Below are 23117 nucleotides of genomic sequence, written 5' to 3' on the forward strand. Positions count from 1 at the left end.
ATGGGATTATGCAACTTGGTCAATCTTGAATTCCTGGATCTGTCTCTAAATCATCCGTCTGGGACTATTCCATCTTGCTCTAATCTACAAAAGGTGTTGCATGTACATTTGGCCAAAAATGAACTTGGTGGAACACTGTCAGATGCCCTTTTTATAAACTCTTCATTGGTAACATTGGATTTCAGTGAAAATAACTTAACAGGAAGAATTCCAGATTGGATTAGCACGCTACCTGCTTTGAGCGTTTTTCTTCTAAAAGCAAATCAATTAGAAGGTGAATTTCCTGTACATTTATGCAGACTGCAATCATTAAGCATCTTGGACCTGTCACAGAATAAACTTTCTGGTCATATACCTTCCTGTTTAAGTAATTTAACTCTCAAGCCAAGGAGTGAAAAGTCTTACACCGGATCTACTGATTTTGGGCTTCTTTTATTTGATAAGATAATAGTAGACATGGGACTAACAATATATAATCTCATAGGCGATTCAGAGACTGTAAATGACTATCCTTTTACCTTCCAAGAAGAAGAGGTAGAGTTTTCAACAAAGGGTGCAAGATACACGTACAAGGGTAATATTCTTGAATTGTTGTCCGCAATTGATCTCTCTTGCAACCAATTCACAGGGATAATCCCACCTGGATTGGGGAATTTGAGTGAAATTCGAGGGTTAAACGTGTCACATAACAACTTAACTGGACCTATCCCCTCAACTTTTTCAAAACTCAAGCAGATTGAGAGTTTGGACCTTTCCTACAACAATTTAAATGGAAGGATCCCCCCTCAACTGACTGAGGTGACCACTTTGGAGGTATTCAGTGTCGCACACAACAACTTGTCGGGGCCTCTTCCTGATAGGAAAAATCAATTTGAGACCTTCGAAGAGAGAAGTTACAAGGGAAACCCTCTTCTTTGTGGACCTCCCTTGAACAAGAGTTGTAATGAATGTGATTCACTAGGAACTCCAAGTGCTTCATCTAGTGAAGAAGAACACGGTTTTATAGACATGGGTGATTTCTATATCAGCTTTGGAGTTTCCTATGCAATTATATTCTTGGCAACTATTATTGTACTCCACATAGACCCACATTGGAGACTAGCATGCTTTCATTGCGTCGAAGACTATAGCATCGCCTGCTATTTCTTCATTGTGGATAGTCTTCGTCGGTTGCTCTACTTCAAAAGAAACATCTAACCCCGTGCTTCTTCAATGGTTGTAGTTCTCGAGTTCAAGGTCAGCAGATCAGTCCTTTTTTATGTTCAAGATGGAAGTGTGTGTAATGTTATCTAAGCAATAACTTATATTTTGAAACCTATGTTATGTAAAGTGATTGTATCTGATTTTAGTTATAAGATATATTGGTTGTTGAATACAATTAAAATAAATTTAAAATTTGTAAATAGCAAGGTGTTCTGAAATATAAAAAAAATTATTTTGCTTAACGGTGTGCCAACCTATGGGCTGGTTATCGCCCGCCTTTTTCATTCCCATCAACCCTTTCTTTCTTTCTTCTTCTCATACGTTACACATGTATTCTCTCTTTTCAGTTTACATATATATTTTGTGGGTATCTTTGTTGTGAATAGATAATGGTGCCTGTCTTTCACTAAAACTCCACTTGCCACTAGTAGTTTTTCTTAGAAATTAGTGGGTGACTCTTCGTCAACTTCTTAATATGTTTATGCTTTGATAGTATTTCAAAATAATAAATGATTTCACATGTCGATTTAAACCCGTATTGCCTTAAGTTTTATATGTTTTTGTTTGTTTTTCCATTATTTAATAAGTCTTCAGTTTTAGAAGTTTTTGTATGCTATTGTAGCACGTTTTTAGTCTTAATTATGCATGTAATCTTAGTTTTACAAGTAATTTTAGGGATAATTTTTTGTCGTCCTCTCTAGTTTCGTGAATGCTCGATTCTTTTGTCGATTTTTTCTCGCCGCTTTGGATCATCCAGGGTTGATTTTCTTATCATATTAAGTGCTTACAATCACTCCAAATATGTCGTGCTTGAGTTGCAATAAAGCCAATTGTCAATGTCGTTGGAAAAAAATAGATTTTTTGGAAGCTTTGAGGCGTATTCTCGATTAGCAAAGATGGAGATTTGAATCATAAAAAAATGGATTTTTGCAACAAACGTGTCATAATATTCTATTGATGTTGAGGCTAAAACATTTGTTGTGTTAATGGAGCTTTTCATTCACCATCTACGACGAGTGTTTGCTATTTTTTTCTCTGAATTGTATAGTTCCATTCATTGGATGAATCAATGAATTCACCTTTCAAAAAATATATATAATTATAATTATAATTAAAAAAAATATTGCAAAATTTAACTAATCAATATAATAAATATATATTCAAATCTAAAATCTTAGTTTTGATTCATGGACTTGATCATTGATACAAAAATAATTTAATACCCTTTAATAAATTAATTATTGTTAACGGTGAAGCACCTTGCAACTTGTCGAAACCATTTTTTTTGAAAAACAAAAATTTAGTTATCGACTTAAAAATGAAAATTGGGAGTCGCCATCAATCCTTTTTATTGAGGTGTGGTCGGATCACCTAGAAAATAATTTTAGGTCTGTGAATTTTGAGAAAACAGGTTCAGGAGTCAGTTACGCACGAGGAAGGGTTAGCACCCTCATAACGCCCGAAATTGGTACCAAATTGATCATTTTATGTCTTAGTGTCGAAACTTTGAAAAGATTTTAAAATACGATCATTTGAAAACAAAATTTGAGTAAAATGAATTGGACGATGAGATTCACTTATTTCGAAGAAATAAATCGTCACACTCAGTAAGTTAGAATGCAACATTTTAAATCCTCAAAATTAAATTTATCTCTTGACTTTAAAAACCTATGCATTTTGAGAAAGATATCGATTATTTGGGTCAAATGAGAAAATCAAAACCCAGTAAGTTAGGGCTCGATTTCACAAAATTCCTAAATATCGAATATTGCCTTTATTTTAAAATCTGGATAACAGAATGTCACGTCCAATAAGTTAGGACACGACATTTTGAAATCCTAAATGCTTAATTTAAAAATTGAATGTTTTTTTAGACTGAACACTTGATTATCTGAATTCATCGAGAAGAATCGAAGCCTAGTAAGTTAAGACACCATTCTTTCGAGAATTTATGAAAATTATGAAATAGAATGATTTGTTGTGCTTTAAAAATGATACAATTCTTACAAATGAAAAATGATTGAATAGCAATGTATGACGTAAAAGATAATATATAATCCAAACAGAAACCCAAAAAAAATGAACAAATAATAAATTAATACTAACAAACATAGCAACAATAATTTTAATTATACGTTAATAAAATGTAACTAATTTGAAAAGAGAAAACAAATGAGAGAAAAGAAATTTGAAATAATATTTAATGAACTTAAAATATTTTTAAAATAATAATTTGAAAGAATTTTTTTGGGGTTATTTTCTAAAAATTTTGTACTAATAAAAGAGTTTGAAAACAATACTAGGCCGAATATCAAGATAGTGTTAAAAATAATAGATCAAGATAAGAATTTATTTGTTTTAAAAAACATTTTTTAAGACGAATTTAAATATGATAAAACAATTTTAAAATGATACAATAATTAGAATAAAACATAAAAAATAGAGTTAAAATAAAATTCGGAAAAAACGAAATTAAATAAATATGTAGAGCAAGTTCCAACTAATAGTGTATAATAACTTTGAGAGTATTAATAATAAATTAAAATGATAATCAAATAAGTTTTAAAACTATAGCAACAATGAATTTAAAACATTATTAAAAGTTAAATCTCAAAAAAATATGTTAAATTTTATACTAAGTGAAAGTGAAACTGATTCTAAAATTTTTAAAAGAAACTTGTCGAATTTGGAAAAGAATATTAGATTTGTATTAAGTTGAAATCTATTTCAGAATTGAGGGACCAATCAGACAATTAAACGCAAACATTAAAGTAATCACAATCCAAGACAAAAACGGTACCGTTCGGGTTTGGATCTAAATGAATACAGAGTTAAATGTGCGATACAAATTACAAATAAATAAAAGAAATCAAATCGCGATTCTATTAAACATGAAGGGACCTGCCGAATAAATAAACCAAACGACCCATGATGCGTGGATCCTTCCCGGACTGGGTCACCGTTGGATCTGGTATTCAGAACGGTGCCGTTTCGGAGTCATTGATTTTCTTGTTCTCTGTGCTAGGACCGAAGGGTAAACATTATGGATTATCCATTGCACTTCCATTTATATCACATTGCATCACTGAATTCACCTACGTAGAAAAATATAAACCATAATTTTTTTTATTTAATGTTTCTACTTGGTTTGATAACATGGTGATTGCATTTAAATTAAAAACACCGACTGCTTTAATCGACTTTGTCCTCATGAACTGCCACTGATAATTATTCAGTGCCATCTCTTCTATAAACTCATAAGCTGCATCAATTAACTGCCTAGTTAAGGGATTCAAACCATTGTAGAAGGTTTGAACTTACAACCATAAAGGTAGCTCATGATGACAACACCTTCTCAATAAGTCCTTGTATCTCTCCCATGCATCATATAATGTCTCCAAGTTGATCTAAACAAAAGAAGAGATGTCATTCCTCAACTTAGCTATCTTAGTCGATGGGAAGTACTTCAAAAGAAACTTCTCAGTCATTTGAGCCCATGTAGTGATGGAACCTCGTGGTAAAGAGTTTAACCACTGTTTTTCTTTGTTCCTCAACAAGAAAGGGAACAACCGTAAATGATTGGCATCATCAGTGGCACCATTAATGTTGAAAGTGTCACAAATCTCTAGGAAATTGGCCAAATAAGTATTAGGGTTTTCATCTTGCAAACCATCAAACTGAACATACTATTGTACCATCTGAATTGTGTTCGGCTTCAGTTCAAAAGTATTCGTAGCAATGGTATGTCTCACAATACTCGATTCAGCCCCAATCAGAGTAACCTTGGCATAATCGTACATAGTACGAGGAATAGGAGCTGCATGAGGTAGCTGAATATTCTGATTATCATCCATCTCCTCAATAATAATGTTGTCCTCTTGTTTGTCTACTATATTCTATAGACTCTCTCTTGTTTCTCTAATCTCTCTACGATTTCTACGAGCAGTACTTTCAATCTCACTATCAAAAAGCAATGGTCTCGACAGGTTTCCTCTAGTCATAAACTAAAAGAACCTGGTAGAAGCAACCAAAAAGCTAAATTAGAATGTAAAAATTAAATTAAAACAAAAATATAAAATAAAATAAACAATGGCTAAATTAATAAAAATTAAGTGTTCCAAATATTTTAGTCCCTGGCAACAGCACCAAAAACTTGATGAGTGTTCACGATATTAACTAAAAATACAACAAAGGCAAGTGCACCTATTGATAAATAATATAGCTATGGTGAGTAGAGATATCGTATCCACGATGATTAAAAGTATTAATAATTACCGTTTTCCTATTATTTAGCCGATAATTCGGAGTGATGTGTTTTAAACTAAAATTACTAAATTAATTTAACTAAGAACTCAATAGAAAATAAATCAGGAAAATAATCAAATAATAACCAATGAGAGAGGCAATACCCAGAAAAGAATTCACCTAGACTTCATCTGTTATTATGAATCTGAATTAAATGATTTATTCACTTGGTATCTTGATCTGTAAAAATCTTTAAATTATGCTAATATCTCTTTTGATCTATAGATTCCCTTATTAGATTCGACTCTAATCTGGTAGATTTATATCGTCCTATTTCTAAGACTACATGCAACTCCACTCAATTAAGCTAGATTTACTCTTAAACAGGGATTTTCCTCCTCTGATTTAAGCACATTAAACATGAATTAATATCCCAAAAATATTAAAACAAGAAATAAGCACACATAACTGAGAACAAGAATCAAATATTTATCGCATAAAACAGAAATCAAATAATAGAATTCATCATAGGGTTCATCTTCCCTAGGTATCTAGGGAATTAGTTCATAATTGTGAATAAAAACATCTCAAAGTTAGAATAACCATAAGAAATAAAGAAACTAATAAAAACTTCAAAAAAATTTAAAAGGAGGTCTTCGATCTTGATGGAAATTTGCTTCAAAGTTGGCTCCAATGGTGTTCTTCTAGTTGTTTTCTTCAATGTTCTCTAATGACCTCGATATTTCTTCTTCTATTTGGTATTTATAGACTTTAAAATGCTCAAAAAGCCTAAAATTTACGTTTTTCGCGTGTTTGGGAAGCAAGTTACATAATCGACATGGTCTAGCACATGGCTGTGTGTCCAGCCCGTGCGGCTCACACGACCGTGTGCCCAGCTCGTGTTGGAAGGTTCAGCTCGTGTGGCCCCTGAAATCTACTCTTTTTGTCCTATTTTTGCTCATTTTTCACTCCTTTTGCTCCCAAATGCTCACCTAAGTATAGGAACATGAATTCAAAGGATTAGGAGCATAGAATTCACCAATTTGCATAAAGAATCATCCAAAAATGCATTAAAAACGAGATTAAAATATGTTACTTTCATCACTTACCACCTCCATTGATTCTTTATTTCATAATCACCATCGCAAACATATGTGGATTTCAAATCAGAATCTATATATTCATGTTTGTCATCATTAGTCTTCAATTATAATAAACACGATATAATAAATAAATCATAAAAAATATACCTGAAGATCTTTAATATCATCCTTATCACATTGGCTATTATCATGAGCACTATTACAAGTACTAAAATAACTTTACTTTCATGAGAACATACTACATATAACTTATAGAATCTTATGATGCTCTAATAAATTATTTGTACTTTATAATTCAATCTAAAAGGTATAATCCAATCATTCATCAATAACAAAAAAAAATTCCCTTTAAAGTGGACCAATATCACAAAAACTTATATTTTACATTGACAATTAATATATAATTAAACAATTATTTAAAAACAATATATTATAAAGTTTTATTAGTAAAACTTATGAACCCAGTGGTATTCAATAATATAACTTAAGAATTTGATCAGACTTAAAATAAATAAATAATAATCATACCTCAAAAAAATTGAATCTCCTTACAAATTTAAATTATGCTCTATAAATCCAAAACCCATGCTGGGATCAAAATAGTTTTTCACCATCCAAAGCAATGGACTGCAATTTCCATCTTAGTGGTGAGCCTCTTAGTGTATATTCAAACCTTTCATTCGGAGTAATACTCATTTACCAACTTTAATAAGAAGTAAAATAAATAAATTAAAATAATCTCAAATTAATTTAACTTAATTGAAAACTAATCTAGATGTAAAACACTAAATAGATAAAAACTTCCTACAAAGAGTTGCAAACAGCAGCAGGCAAAAGGCAACAAGTAATCGAGAATCAGGAAGTATGTACTCAATTTGAATAGCAACTAGCAGCAATAAACAACCATTTGAAGAAGCAAAGGAGCCAACGAAACAGAAAAATAAGAGTAATTTTAATGGTCGGAGGCTGAATTTTGGTATTATGGATGAGGCTTAATGGTTTGCAAAGTTGCCGCTAATTTAATCTACAACTAAGATAATTAAAAGAGAATCATGATGATAATGTGTTATAAAATAAAAGACAAAGAAAAAAGAACAAAAAGGATGTGAGAGCAAAGAGAGAGTGCATTTTTATTGATCAATCGAGATATTTACGTTTCTCCAAAGTTTCTATATATAGGCATAAGAAGTATAAATGAAGTAGAGATCTATTCTAATGACTATTAGCATTTAAAGTACATCAAAACTTATGTTAATTTTGATGGACATGCACTTAATAAGATATTTATAACAAAAATTAATTTTTATATTATATTTATATCTCTAAATTGACGTCAAATTTGTAAATCAATTAAATCAAATTTTCAATAATGAAATAGATTATTTTTAAAACCAAAATCAATAAATTTACGTTCGTATAAAAATATTAGAAACTAATTCGTACTAGTTTTTATGTGAAGTGCTAAAATTTTAATCCAATGCAAACAAATGATTGGTTGTTGATTTCGTTTGTAAAATTTTATTGAAGGAAAGAAAAGAATACCACATAATTTGAAGAGTTATATTTATTAAATTATATAAAATTAAAATTAAATTGATAAAAATATATAAGTATTTAAAATCAAATGCACTATTATATAAATTAAAAAAGCTGTCATCGAAATTACAAAATTAAAAGAATCTAAATTAAAAGAAAAATTAGTTTGGGTAAAATTGAAGGCAACGGCCTAAAATTTTCCGTACTCATTCGGGCAATAAACTCAAACCACAAATATATAGCAAATTACAACATCTACAACTGCTGTTTTTTCAACCAAAATAATCTTATTCTAAATTGTTTTGGGCATCGGCCTTGTGAATATAGTCAATATAATTTATGCCATGTTCTCACTTAGCCTAGTTGTCAACTACTTGTATGAGTGTTGGTTCATAATCGTTAGGAGCTACAAAACCATGGAGGTTCATGATTGTTGCAGCTACATTGGCAAGTCCACCATCCGGAACATCATTGCGAAATCTAACACCAGGCGCTAATCCTGGACCTCCAATCGCAATAGGCACCTAATTCAAAATTCCAAAATATATATCAGGAAATTGAAATAATCTTTCCAGTCACTCAACAACAAGATAAAAAAAACGGGACTAAATGAAGAAAAACAAATTTTGACAATCCAACCTAGCCGCCCCAAAATATGTCAAATAAAACTAGACTCACACCTAGGGTCGAATTTTCTTTCGAGGAGAGACTTTGGAAACTTACAGGATGACAAGTATGGGAGGTGAGTATTTGGAGCTGTCCGTTCTTGTCATATAGAGGTTGCCCACACTTATCCCTCTTCACCATGTCTTCAGCATTGCCATGATCTGCGGTCACAACATATATTCCACCAACTTGTTCTATAGCATCTAGGATCATCTTGACAGCCTCATCAGCAGCCTTGCAAGCCACAATTGTAGCCTGGATATCTCCTGTATGACCTACCATATCACCATTTGCTATGTTCACTCGTACCTAAACAAATAATAAAAAGAGATGTTCAGTCTTCCTTCAATTTTTGAATGCCTGTTCAGTACTAGTCCATTAGTCATCTCACCTGGTCAAATTTGTGGCTCAAAATTGCATCTCTAGCCCTCTCACCGATCTCCAATGCCTTCATCTTAGGTTGAAGATTGAAAGAAATTCCAATATCACTTGGAATTTCCACGTATTTTTCCAATTCAGGGTTGAAATAGCCAGAACGATTTCCATTCCAAAAGAAAGTGACGTGTCCAAATTTGACAGTCTCACTGTTGATACAGGAAGGGGAATTAACAAACAACAAAGTGAATTGACAGATAAAATAGTTAAAAATCTACATTTCACTAAATCATAATTCCAAGATAAATTTAGTCCTATAACTTTTTTCACACAATATAGATGAATATGGTGCGAAACAAGTTTTATGAACCTTCCCTTCTCCTTCTGATCACAACTTGGAGCATGGATTAACTTTAACATTGAGGGACATGTATATAAACTAGGAATTTCAAGATAAAAACTAGAACAAAGAGAACATGTAACTTGAATGATGCTTGATAACAAACACTAGAACATGTATAGGCAAAAGTACGGATTATAGTGACTCTTGCTAATTCTAAACATACCTGCAGGCAAAAGTACAGATACCATTATACACCAAATATTCATCAGATGTTCTATCAATCTCAGGTGGAGAAACAAGGTAGTGGCTCGGAAGCTTCAACTCTCCATCGTACTGAAGCATTCCAGCATAACGAATTTTAGGGAACCGCACACGATCAAATTTGTCAAAATCTTGATATTCAAGTGCCTTGGCAAGCATAACCATTCGATCAGCACGGAAGTTGAAAGTAACAACAGCATCACCATCCACTATCGGACCCACAGCCTTATTGTGCTCATCAACAATTACAAAGGGAGGTAAGTACTGGTCGTTTGCAATTTCCCTCAATTTCTTTACAGCTTCGACGGCATTTGTAAACTTGTGCGGGGCTTCACCCAGAACCTGAGCATCCCATCCTCTTTTTACAACATCCCAGTCATTCTGCAAAAAATCCTCTTACAAAATTTAGCTTATTAATCCATTCGATAAAGGAAAACACCCTGATCGGACTGTTTTGACAAGGTAGGGTCTGTTCGTTAAATTGATTCATTGAGTTTTAGCAAAATGCAACCAAAAAATCAAAGTCTTCAGTCTTACAGATTTTTCAAAGAACAGAAAATAACAGACTGCAAATTGTTCGTGCAAAATAATACAATCACCTAATGGGTCTACATGGTTTTGGAACTTGTAAAAATTATTTCTCACCTCATAACGGTCCATTGTGACATACATGCGACCTCCACCAGATGCAATCCGAGCATCAACACCTTTCTCACGTAAATTTGCAAGGTCATTCTCAATTGTCTCCACAAAGCCTACACTTGAACCATCCGAAACATCACGACCATCAGTGAGAAAGTGAACACGAATTCTTTTAGCACCATGCTCACTAGATCCCTTAAGCAACAACTGAATTAAAAGACGAATTATCATTAGAGAACTCAAAACTCAGAAAGGTAGGAGCCTGTCCTGAATCACCAAAATTACCTGCAATTGATCAAGCCGGGAGTGCACACCACCATCACTAAGTAATCCAATGAGGTGCAGAGTTCCCTTTTCAAAAGATTCACTTATATACTTAAATCCTTCTCCCTCGTAAATTTTCCCAGAAGCAAGAGCGAGATCAACAAGCTTAGCCCTACAATCGCAAATGAATTAATATTTTAGAACCTCACAACAAAGTTAGTTTTGCAAAAGTCCATGCCAAGAGGAAAGAAGGGAAAGAAGTGGTTTGTTCGAAAAGCGAAAGATAATGCAGAATACCTTGAAATAGGAAAGGTTTAAAAAAGACAACATAGCATCAAATTTAATTTTCAACATATCAACTATCAGGCATACATGCACACAAAAAGGCAACTAAAATCAGGAAAGGAAGCTTACCCTTGAGCAAAAATACGTCCTGCACCTAGAGCATTGTGACCAACTTCACTATTTCCCATGTCTTCCTCTGTTGGAAGTCCTACAGCAGTTCCATGAGCTCTGATTAATCTCCATTTTTCAGGGGCACCCTATCAACAACATGAATTCCACTTAAGTTGGGTCTCGTTGCATTATATTATATGGGATTCCTTTATGAACCAAAAACAATGTAATAACGTTCAAATCATATATAATCCCTATAGTTTAAACTTTAATGAACATATATTAATTTTCCCCACATATTGATAGAATAAGCACGGATAATTAAAAAGTGTAAATTCTAAAGTCGAATGAATAAAAACTATGTAGAAATAGCCGCAATAAAAAAATTTGTTCATGTATCGGATTATCAAGCATGTCTGTCCGAAATTTGAAAGGATTTAAATAGAAATATTAAGCTCAAAAAATAAGTTAGAGTAAAAAATTAGGTTTGTTTAAAATATGAACCGAACTCGGGTTTTGAATGTTTAAGCTCAAGCTCGGCTGAACCCATTTTTCAAATTTTACAATATTTTATATAATGTTATTTTTATATATTATGTAATTTGTAACCATAAAAATTAAATTCATAGTAATATATATTAGTACTATAATGTAAACATTGAAAATGTTAAGATAACTATATATAAAACTTTAATATATAAAAAATATATAAATATTATTAAATATTAAATTAAAATAATATAATTTTTTTTAAATTTAAAAATAATATAATATGAGTAAATTTGGATTAGTCATTTAAAAATATGAATAAGTTTGGACAAAATTTTAACTTCATATTTCAAGTTAAGCCAAACTTGTAAAGATATAAAATATGTTAATATTATGCTTGGTTAGGATATTACTAGACCTGATAATGGGTCGTGCCAGATTGATACAAAATTTTAAGCATGTTTTCAATGCTTGGGCTCAGCCTAACTTGAAAAATGGGCTTAAAATTTTACCTAAGCCCACCCCAAATAGAAAATGTTAAACTTGAGCTCGACCTAGCTCAGCCTACCCGTATTAATATTTTTTTATATAAAAACAAACTTAAAAAATATAATACATCAAATATCTCTAAAATAGTAGCAAAATTAATAAATAGCAAAATGACAGCAAAACAATACCGAAGAACAGTAGGAGAAAAATTTTTAAGCAAGCTCGGCTTAATTCAAATCGGACAACAAATCTTACCTGAAACCTAACCCGTTTAAAAACTGAATTTTATTTTTTATCCAAACCTAATTCTCAAATCTATATGTTTATTTAAACCTTACTATATTTGGAGTGAATCTTCAGGTGGCCATATCATAATCACGTCTAGACATACCATCTCTAGCCAAAAAGAGTATAATATATATAGTTATATGGCGTGTACAATCAGTCAACAAAACGCACTTATCTAAGTATAAACTAGAGCTGATCATGGGTTGAGTTACTTGGCCCAGCCCGACAGCCCGCCTAAAAAATAGGAGGGTTCGGGTAAAAATATAAGCTCAAAATATGAATTGGGGTAAGAAAATGAAGCCCGTTTAAAAAATAGGCCGGGCCTCGGATAATATTTTTTTGCCCGAGCCCGGCCCTGCCCGAATTATATATTAAATATATATTTTTATTTTTATTTTTAATCAAATATATTTTTATAAAATATATATATTTTGGACTTTTAATCCGAATTATATATTAAATATTTATTTTTTATTTTTAATCAAATATGGGCTAGATCAAGCTCGGGCTTAGCAGTTTTCTTTTGGGCCGGGTTTGGATAAATTTTTAAGCCCATATTTTGGGCCGGGCTAAGCCCAAACTTAAAAAACGGGCCTAAAATTTTGTCCAAGTCCGACTTGACCCGGCCCATGATCACCTCTAGTATAAACTAGGAAGTTCAGACATCCTTAAAATTATAAATTCATAAAAGTTGAGTTCTAAACAAAAAAAAAAACTATACAAGTGACAACCTAAGGTTCAATAAGCCATATATACAACATAGAAAGAGGCAGGAAGCTCAATCACAGAACTAAAGAAACATACTTCGAAAACAAGATGAAAGCTTTATTTCATAGAAGAAATGGGATCGATACTAACTAATAGCGTCAGCAACGATTACCCGAATCAAATAAAATTTGAGAAAATCCCAGATCAAAGCACAATCTTTTACACTGAATTCTTAAAAGGTAAATATAGATATCCAAAAGTGAACCTGTTTGAGAGAATCCATGGTGGGAGTTTGAGCAACATGGATGCAGTTGTAGTCATCGGGCTTGTTTTCGCCCCACCCATCCAGAACGACAACGGCGATGGTCTTACCCTTTGGAAGCTTTGGGTGGTCCTCCAACTTCCACGATACCTGTCCTGAATTGGCCATTGATAAATGATAGTTTTACTTTGTTTTCTAGTTTCTGGATGCAACTGAGGAAGCGTTGGATTATATAAGAGAAGGGGAAAATGGAAATAACAGGCGAGAAGGGGGAGAGCGTGAAGCGTTTAGATTTTATGCTAACATTGATACAAATGAGGCGATGGCTTAGAGTAGAGAGAAAGCATGGGGAGGACGTAGGGTGTGGTGCAGCGGCACCTGATTATTTCTACTTCGCCTAATATGTCGCATGCAGTAGCATCTAGAGAGTTGAACGTACTGTCTAGAATGTACCTCTTTTTTCATGTCGGACTCGCAACATCCTTTTGCTTTTACAAAATCTCCATGCCGCGATTAAACACTTATGCTTTTTCGTGGCGTTTCTTTGTTTCTTTGGCTTCATTTTTTTATAGATTGCAAAAATAATATGGTAAATCATCACTTTATTTTTAAAAATTATAAAATATCACTACATTATATTTAAAGCCATTCAATTATTAATAATTTTTTTTAAATTTAAAAATAGTAACATTCAAAAAGTAATTTTTTAAAAGCATTATTTAACGTTTAAATCTTAAACCAAATTTTTAAAAAATATTTTTATATCATATTTTTTAAAAACAATACTAAATTACTTTTCTTAATTTTCGAACTAGGTAGCGCTCTAGATTTAATTAGAACACTAATTGCAGTATTTTTGGTACTTAGACCTTTTCTCCTCACTTCTCCATATTGTATGAAAAAGAAAAAGGGTTTCACAAATCTTACACCGTAACATTGCACTGTTTTGGGCTCCGAACATGGGCTTATATTCTCTAGCTTCGAAGGGTTTCAACCACATTTGGATTTGAACTGTTGGGCTTTGTTGACCTGTTTGACTTTTGACTTGAGCCATTGAACCAAAACTTGGACTTTTAAATTGGACACTTGCAATTGGGCTTATATTTTGGAGGCCTTTTTACTTATATAATTTAAAATAAAATAAAAATATACAGAATGGTATCCCACCACCATTAATTACCGAAATGGTATATTTAAGGTGGTGGAGAGGCGGCATCACCTCTCTTTTTCGACACATGTCAATAAGCTATTAAAAAAATGAACTATCAATGGTGGAGGTTGGGTGATAGGAGACACTGATCTTAAATACGGGTTTAAATACAGACCTGAATACAAAAAATCGAAAAGGGATGGTGCCTGCCTGACAGGCGACACCAGTGCCGGCTCCTGATGCTGTTGGATGATGGGACGCTGCTGGCTGATGGGACTTGACCCTTAAAGGTCTTGTGAATTTGGGGGTAACTATGGTCCCCCATTGTGAAAAAAAAAAAAGAAAGCAAAATAGAGAATAGAAGGTAAAAGATGAGACCGTTGAGTTGGGATTTATGAGATTTTTTTTATTATTTACTAAACTAGTATAAATAAGTTTATTATATATTAAAATAATATGAAAAAAATATGATGTGGACGAAACTTTTTAGTATTTTTGTAATGATATTATTGTACTCTTTTTATTGTATTATATTTATGTGTTTTGATAATTATTTAAAATAGTCCAACTTAGAAATTAATCATCAAAATATGTTATTTGCAACACATTGTTAAGGTGTCCCATTTCTGTATTTTAATAATGCTTCTCCTATTATTGGGATAAAAGGCCCAAATACAAATTAACTACCGAAATGTGTTTTTTGCAACAAACTAATTGAACTTATTTTTTATTTTTTATTTTTGGAAATGCATATATCTAAATGGCTTCATTGATTAACGATGATAATCACATATAAAAAACGGTTAATTTGATGGTAATAAAATAGGTATTTGTTACTCACGGGTCCTCTTATAAAGAATTCCACGTCATTTACAAAATTAAATTGAGTTATATTAACTATATTGGTAATTTAATATTGTAAGGACTCGTACCGCATATTGAAGGGTCGTTTGAATGGTGTAGGCTATCACCTAGATCCACACCTTATGCCATGCTTGGAGGCAATTGGTCTGGATCAACGGCATTGATCCGTATGTTTAATCTGTAGTACGACTTAATATCTACTTTGGTTGAGCGATGGCGCCCAGAAACTCACACATTTCATTTGTCATGTGGGGAGTGCACCATCACTCTAGAGGATGTTGCACTGCAACTCGGGCTCCCAATCGACGAGAGTTCGGTCATAGGAGTAAATACGATCTTTTAGCTGAGGGCACTTTGCTATGACTTATTGGGATGCTCACCAAGTAATACTGAGGAGAATTTTATAGGTTTGAGATATTCATGATTGGAGGCTAATTTCGAGCATTTACCAAGTATTGCCACTGAGCGAGAGGTGATGTGTGCCATTCGAGCATACATTATGCACATTATAGGGGGTGTACTCATGTCGGATGCAAACAACAACATGGTATACTTGATGTACTTGCCTCTATTATCTGATTTGCATACCATCAGTTCGTATAGTTGCTATTCAGCAATACTAGCTATGTTGTATCGAGAGCTTTGTCAAACAACAAAGCGTCATGCCGTGGACATAGGTAGGTGTCTCATATTGCTGCAGTCCTGGGCCCTTTACCGGATGGCATTCTTGGCACTAGTTAGTCACTAAGTATATGTATTCCCACTTGTGAATAGGTGATACAATTTATGCATTATAGCAATTATTTGACATTTTTGTGTAAATTTGTTCTAACAAGTTTTCTTTTATCGTAGATGGAGTACTTCTCTGAGTATCAGGAGGTCATATATGGTTTCGATATACCGTCAAATGATTAAGACACACGCTTGGAAGGGAGTAAGTTATTCTAATATTCGTGACATGTAATTACTTTATTTATCTTATTTGACTCGTATTAGTATAACCATGTTACTAATTTTATAGTTTATTTGGATGTCCTATTCCTTCTCGGACATTGCGACTGTTATTCCCCCGTCAGCTCACATCCACCCATACTTGTGGTGTATTAACACATCCTTAGTAAATTTCCAAACAATGGAGTGGTATAAAAGGGATTGAGTACTGTAATAGTTCGGGTATATACAATATATTCTGACACCGCCAGTGGAATTGGGGGAGGTCCACAAAATTAACAAGAGGAGGAAACAAGGAAAGAACTAGACGGTAGAGCATTAACAATATGCTGTAATGTGGAACAACCAGATGGGGCGGAGACCTCATATGGATTTTTCTTTCGATTTGTAGCCCTCATTAGAGTACCTACGATGATGCTTCAAGAAGGGGAAACATTATTTATTTGGTGGGCAATCGATGTTAGTCCCGCTGCACATGCCACAACTTGGGCAACATTCTCATCCCCTCTCACATTCGCCTCTTGCACACAAGTCAGAGCCCTCGTTTGAACCCGAGCCAATGCCCGACCCTAAGTGGTCTTATACACAATCTAGGGATAGTTCTTATCATCTAAACTTGGGGGCTGATAATTATTTCCTAAGCACATCAGACCGTGGATATTAGCCGGAGAATCTTGGATTCAGTTCCGATCAACTGGATCTAAGATCATTGATGATGTTTGATTTCTTTAGCCGATTACCACCACAGTACTCCATTCCTCCCAGGCAAACATTTGGGACATACGATTTTTTTATTATGTTTAGCACACCCCCAGGTCCCGCGATGGATGTAATGGACAATGTTCCAAATAAAGATAAAAATGACCGTTGTGAGCACCCGCAACATCAATGTCAGACACCACAACAATATACCCCTAGGACCACACCATCGAACCATCAATTTTACGGGTTTTTGTAATTTAAATGGTCAAGTTTGTATTTATTTAATTATAGTAAAATTTGGGCATTTTAACTCAATTTTTATTTACTTAACTTTCAGGTTTATATCTTACTTAATTCTCTTCGCATTAAGTTTGGATATTTTTCTTATAAATTTAAATGAGATGGTTTCTAAAATATAAATTATCAACTTACATTAGTGTCTCCCAAATTTTGTTGTTATTGATTTGTAGTTCTGGACCCTTCAAAGGAATTAGTTTAAAATTGTGTTAATTTTTTAGTGAACTTTTTCTTTTATTGAAAACCATATACATGTCAAAATATAACTACGAAAATTCCATCATGGTAGGTTCGATAATGAAAATTCCATAATAAAATTTTTATTGGAAGCTTCAACATAGAGTACATTAGCTCAATTCCCACTCGATTGTAATGATTGTTCAATATGGTAGGTTCGATGTGAGCATTTACTCTGGTTATAACTAGCTATTCTGCACACGCCATAAAGTTTACCGTACCCCTATGTCCATTTCATTACGGATCGTGGTGACTTGCGAGAAACCTTTCGGAGTCCTACGTAACCCCTTGTCCAGGACAAGCTTGAAATTCGGTGAAAGTACCTCCCATGTAGACAGATCACATAGGATGGGGAACTCATTTCCCCAGACATGCAACGTGCGCTCGAGAGTGTACACCTTACCGATAAATTTTTCAGCATTGATTGAGGAGTGAGCATAAGCTGCAACGACATGCCACAGGGATAACGAAGTGATTGGAACCTTCCGTAATTGCACCATCTATTTCGAAGATCAACTTCGTAGGACCTATGTGGGATACTAGGTCGAAAACCAATGGACTCTGTAACTTGAAAAGTTTCTAATTGTCGAGAATATATTTCTACTTTTATCGACCTTACTATCCAATAGTTCATAACCATTGCCTTCCTGACATGTTCAACAAATACGTTTCTCGCCTCCATCTGGTTGATTTGTTTCAGCCCCATTCTTGGCATCAAGGTAGCCAGCCTATAGAATGTAGTTGAGTAAATAGATGAAATCAGAAGATGTTGTATTCGCCTCAACACAGAGTTAACCACCTCTGCGAGGTTGGTGGTCATATGACATATCGATACCTGTTATTGAAACTTTGAGCCCATTGCCACGGCTCTATGGTACCCAACCACTCTATGAAAGGAGTATTCGTTTCACCTTGCATGTCAACCTCAAGTCTGATCATCCTTTATCGGAAAAGGTATAGCTCTAGCTTATACACTATGTATGTATTAAGAAAAGACAAGTTACAGTCTCAAATTAATTTGTTCTAGTATTAAGAACATTAAAACATATGTTGGAACTAAAGTTTACCCATTTTCACAAGTCGTCTCTGCTAGTCTGCATTCTTGTAATCTTAGTGTAAGTTAGTCGCGATGTGTCAGATACAATAAACGGATCTCTACAGAACATCAAAATGTCTAATGGATGCAATTATTCCCTTCCTACTATTGGATATGATGAAAATATTATTGACCCTAACAACATACGTCCACAGGTTCATGAAGAAGAATTCTCATGATTCCATGTTCTCCTTGTCCACAATGACAAACACTATCGAGAGCAAGTTCTGGTTCTTATCTTGAGCAACTGCAATAAGTAAGATCTGCTATATTTTTCGTATAACCAGGTCTTGTCAACCTGTATAAGCAGCTTGCAGTGGGGAAATGCCCGCACGCATGGATCAAATGTCCAGAACATCTGGTGGAAAATTCTTCTTCCCTATTGTATTTGGTCATTCGACCGTAATACAATCATGTCTCCAACTCAATGATAGTCCTTGGCATGTACTCCTGCATAATGGCTATCCACTATTGTAGCTCATTGGACGATGTATCTTAATCTCCTTAAAACTACTCCATTGCCATTTGTTTAGCTATCTATGCTTTCTAGTATGATACTCGATACTAGAATCATGCTTGTATTTTGATAATCAGTACCGAAATAGAAATGGTTGGCATGTCCTTCACCATTGGCATGGTGTAGGTGTAGATAGTTTTAAAATCAAGTTTTCAATGATCTTGTGTCATACGTATTGAAGTGCATGTGTGAGGCTCAACAAATTTTTAGATCTCTCACGTTTGCGACTTTTGGATAAATGTAACTCGTAACCGCCAATTGCAGCCTTCTGTAGACCTCTAATACTCCCTAATATGTAATGTCAGTTTAGACACGATGACTTTCTAGTCCACTGACACATTTATGCTATACCACTTATTGGTAAATATGCACTCTTCATTGGTTGTGAAATTTTTCCCCACAAACAACTCCTTAAGTTCAAAATTTGTGGCTAGTTGATGAGTAGTAACATATCAGGTACTCTGAGAACTCAGTTGCATGGGTCGTATTGCGATCTATAAGCGACATGTGTGCACTAGGATCATTATGTATCACAACGCCTCGAATCAGGTTCACGACTGAAGACACGTTAACATTTTCATCATTATTCGTGTCTTCATCATCGATATCATCCAAGACTTCATCTAGATCTAAATCACTACAATCTTCGACCTCATGATCAAAAGGATCATTATTATCATATCCATCATCACCATCCGCATCAGTCTCAAACACCACCAGATGTAGTTGTAAACGGGGGCCCGGGTTAAGGTTCTCAAAGGCAACTATAATATTAAGATCAATGTCGATCCCGCTTACAGTTGATCAACTATCAATGTAAGCTATCGAAACTACCGTACATGGATCTTGAACTCTATGTTCTTCACCTAATGGAGTGGAATCTTCAGCTGACTTCACATCAGCTAACTCAGAAAACAACTGAATCAGTGAAATTTCGTCACTTTAATTCTCGCAATAAAGAGCGACCGTTGTCTCTACATCTTCATCATCTACAAGTTTCATCTCAGTGAATTTGATGGGATATGTCGAAATTGGAAATTTTTAAAATAGTTTCGAAATCCTTCTCCCACAACATCTAACAATTTTCGCACTAATCATTTCCTTCATATCATCAACTTAGACATTTCTATTAAATCTCATTGCTACTTGTTGGCGACATCCAAATATACATCCAACTGTTGTTGTCAAAATTATTCCATCAAAATAAACGCATACGAAAAATTGATTTTCCATCTTCCATACTAAAAATTTGTTTAAAAAAAATTAAAATTCTCAACACAATGTAAAAAAAATACTGTAAAAAAATAAAATTCATATCTATTAACCTCGTGATTTCTTCTCTGTTTTCTCTCTTCTTTACAAGTATTTTTTTCTTCTTTTCTTTATCTTCTAAACCACCTAAAACATTGGTTAAATACACTGGTTACCACCTAGGACGTACCCACTACTGGTGCCACCACTGAGAAACCCACCACTGGTGCCGCCTTTAACATGCCTTCCACCAGTGCCGCCCGTTAGGAAGACACCACCCTGCTGTTTTGTATTTTTTTACCTACACTCGTATTTTAACCTGTATGTGATGTATATTTTGGTGCCGCCTATCACCCAGCCTCCACCATTAAAAAATTAAAAAATTGTTAACAACTTACTAACATGTGTCGAAAAAGATGGGTGGTGCCGCCTCTCCACCACATTGAACATACCATTTTGATAATTAATGGTGGTGGGATACCATTCTAGATTTTTTTATTATTTGATATTATATGAGTAAAAAAGTCATGGGTGTTCAAATACTCACCCCTCATACTAAATTTTTGTAAAAACAAACAATTAAATCGAAATTAACTTAGTTCAAATTTCAACAATTCTATTTGGCCGCTCAATTAAAATGAAATACAATTTACTCCTTAAAACCCAACAAAAATTCTATCTAACTCTATAATGAAATTGAAAAATCAATTTGGTCAAAAATCTTGTATCAAAATCCAGTTTTAGTGAATTCAAGCCCAATAACTATAAAATCATAAGTAAAAAGGATAAAACAATATTTAGTCCTTGAACTTAATAACTTTTTCCAACTTAGTCTTTGAATTATTTTTTGTTCACACTAATCCCGGAACTTGGCAACTTCTCTAGTTTTGATCCATCTAATTGATGTGACACTCTAATATTATGTCATGTAATCACATAAATTTTATAATTTATAAAAAAAATAGGTGATGATGTGGCTAAATCTAAGAATGTCACATTATTATATGGGCTAAAATTGAGAAAAGTCGTCAACTTTCAAAACTAATATAAACAAGAAAATAATTCAGAGATCAAGTTAAGAAAAGCTATTAAGTTAAGGATTAAATATTGCATTATCCTGAATTAAAAAAGACCCAGACAAAAATAAATGTTTATAAAAGTAAAAACAAAAAAGAAAGAAAAAAATCCGTGTATATATATGAAAAGTACACAATATTTATATCATTAGATTTGTAAAATATATCAACATTATTAATAATATTGTTGATGCATAGTACAACATAGAGAAGATAAGGAAGAGGATTCGATGGTCTAAAGGAAGCCGGTTCACCTAAATGGAGAGTCGGAGTAAGACAAGAGAACAAGGAAAAGGCTATGAGAGCTAAGGAGGCTGGTTTGCAATTAGTAAAGACTCAAGGATTGCTAAGAGAAAAAAAAGATCCCATTCTCATCGTTTAGGAGGGAATTTAAAGGAGAGATCCTCTTACCTGTTAGCATGATGTGGCAAGACAGTTTTCATCATGGAGTACATGAAGGCCAAGCACAGTGAGACCTGTTTTATTATTTCTTTAGGAACTACAAGGTTGTTACACTCAAGTGGGTCTTAGTGGTCCCTGAAAAGAGAGTTTACACTTGAAGGAGTGTATACATTGAAAACTGGGTGACCAACAAGGGCAAAATTAAGAGGCTGGCAAGGGCCTTGTCTCCCCCCTTAAAATGAAACTTTTTCATTTAGGCCCTTTAAAATTTTTAAAATTTTAAATTAATAAAGGTAAAATTACACTTTATCCCCCTAAAATATAAAATTTTTATTTAATCCTTTGAAAATTATAAATATATAGTTTATTAAAATGGTGAAATTATATTTTTACTATCATAAAAATTATAATTTAATTTTACCCCCTAAATTTTTTTTCTAGTTTCGCCCTTGGTGACCAGCTCTTAGTGAGTGGGTGGCAAGGTAATTGGAGATGTCTTTTCTATAAACGGGTAGCTTACAATGACTAGTCGACCCAGATCAGCTGAGGACGACACAATGGATAGAGGTGAGGGATTGTCTTCAAGCATCCACTTGGAACTCTCTGAGCACGCCATCCGAGTGGTGGTATAACAAATATAAAATATATAAAAATACATATTAAGGTTAAAGACAATGATATTTGTCGTTAAAGTTTCTATGTTGTAGTGAGACCATACACATTATAAATAAGATTTTGAGAAATTGTACTTTAGGTGGAAATTTAAATGAATTTGAGTTGATCAAATTTCTTTTTGAAATTCCGTACGACTTTTAAAACTCTTCCACCGTTTTTACACAAACGAAAAATTTTATTTTTAAAATTTTACTTGATATAAAATATCTTATTCAAACGTATCCTTAAAGAGAATTTGGATCAATGTAGTAAATTTCATACTGAAACCCCAAACTATTTTTCTTTTTTGGTGAAAATTTCTTCTTGTATCAATCGTACCGGTGTATTTCATCCCATACTACCTATACAGGTCGATACATATCTAAAGAAAATTGAATAAGACTAAATAATTAAAAAGGTAAAATTCTGACTCTAAAATTTTCATGGGAAAAGTAAAATAATAATAGATGTAGAAAACTATCTTACGAAAAATACCAACATGTCACAAATGTATATGCTTAGCATGAGACGATCTTCATTCTTAAAGGTCTTTGTTTAGAGAAAAAAATGAAAAAGAAAATGAGACAATTTTATCGTTTAAAGTATGTCATAATTTTATTATTATTTATTTTTGAATTTTTTGAATAATA

The 23117-nt window shown here is 33.4% G+C and overlaps 2 protein-coding genes and 1 non-coding gene across 3 annotated transcripts; 2 read left to right on the forward strand and 1 right to left on the reverse strand.

The window, feature by feature from the left end:
* LOC107915395 (receptor-like protein 15) lies at nt 1–1197 on the forward strand. Its single transcript, XM_016844558.1, has one exon. It carries the CDS (start codon nt 1–3, stop codon nt 1195–1197), a length of 1197 nt encoding a protein of 398 aa, XP_016700047.1.
* Nucleotides 1198–4536: 3339 nt separating this feature from the next.
* Nucleotides 4537–4643, forward strand: LOC121222877 (small nucleolar RNA R71). Its single transcript, XR_005920247.1, has one exon. It is a non-coding gene; the product is annotated as a small nucleolar RNA R71 (small nucleolar RNA).
* Nucleotides 4644–8306: 3663 nt separating this feature from the next.
* LOC107915995 (2,3-bisphosphoglycerate-independent phosphoglycerate mutase) lies at nt 8307–13692 on the reverse strand. Its single transcript, XM_016845165.2, has 8 exons — nt 13274–13692; nt 11053–11180; nt 10660–10810; nt 10378–10581; nt 9695–10113; nt 9145–9337; nt 8811–9062; nt 8307–8611 (listed from the first exon to the last, which is right to left on the reverse strand). The coding sequence occupies exons 1-8, from the start codon at nt 13436–13438 to the stop codon at nt 8447–8449; spliced, it is 1677 nt and encodes a 558-aa protein (XP_016700654.1). The 5' UTR covers nt 13439–13692; the 3' UTR covers nt 8307–8446.
* Nucleotides 13693–23117: the final 9425 nt, after the last annotated feature.

The sequence above is a fragment of the Gossypium hirsutum genome, chromosome D10 (genome assembly GCF_007990345.1).
Source record: "Gossypium hirsutum isolate 1008001.06 chromosome D10, Gossypium_hirsutum_v2.1, whole genome shotgun sequence".
In the NCBI taxonomy this organism is placed as follows: Eukaryota; Viridiplantae; Streptophyta; class Magnoliopsida; order Malvales; family Malvaceae; genus Gossypium; species Gossypium hirsutum.

Excerpts from the sequence above, each read along its gene's own strand:
- LOC107915395 (XM_016844558.1), top strand. The coding sequence starts at position 1 with ATGGGATTATGCAACTTGGTCAATCTTGAATTCCTGGATCTGTCTCTA.
- LOC107915995 (XM_016845165.2), bottom strand. The coding sequence starts at position 13,438 with ATGGCCAATTCAGGACAGGTATCGTGGAAGTTGGAGGACCACCCAAAG. Across the intron at positions 10,582-10,659 it reads CCCGGCTTGATCAATTGCAG|TTGTTGCTTAAGGGATCTAG; the intron begins GTAATTTTGGTG and ends CTTTTAATTCAG. Across the intron at positions 9,338-9,694 it reads ATCTGTACTTTTGCCTGCAG|TGAGACTGTCAAATTTGGAC; the intron begins GTATGTTTAGAA and ends CTGTATCAACAG.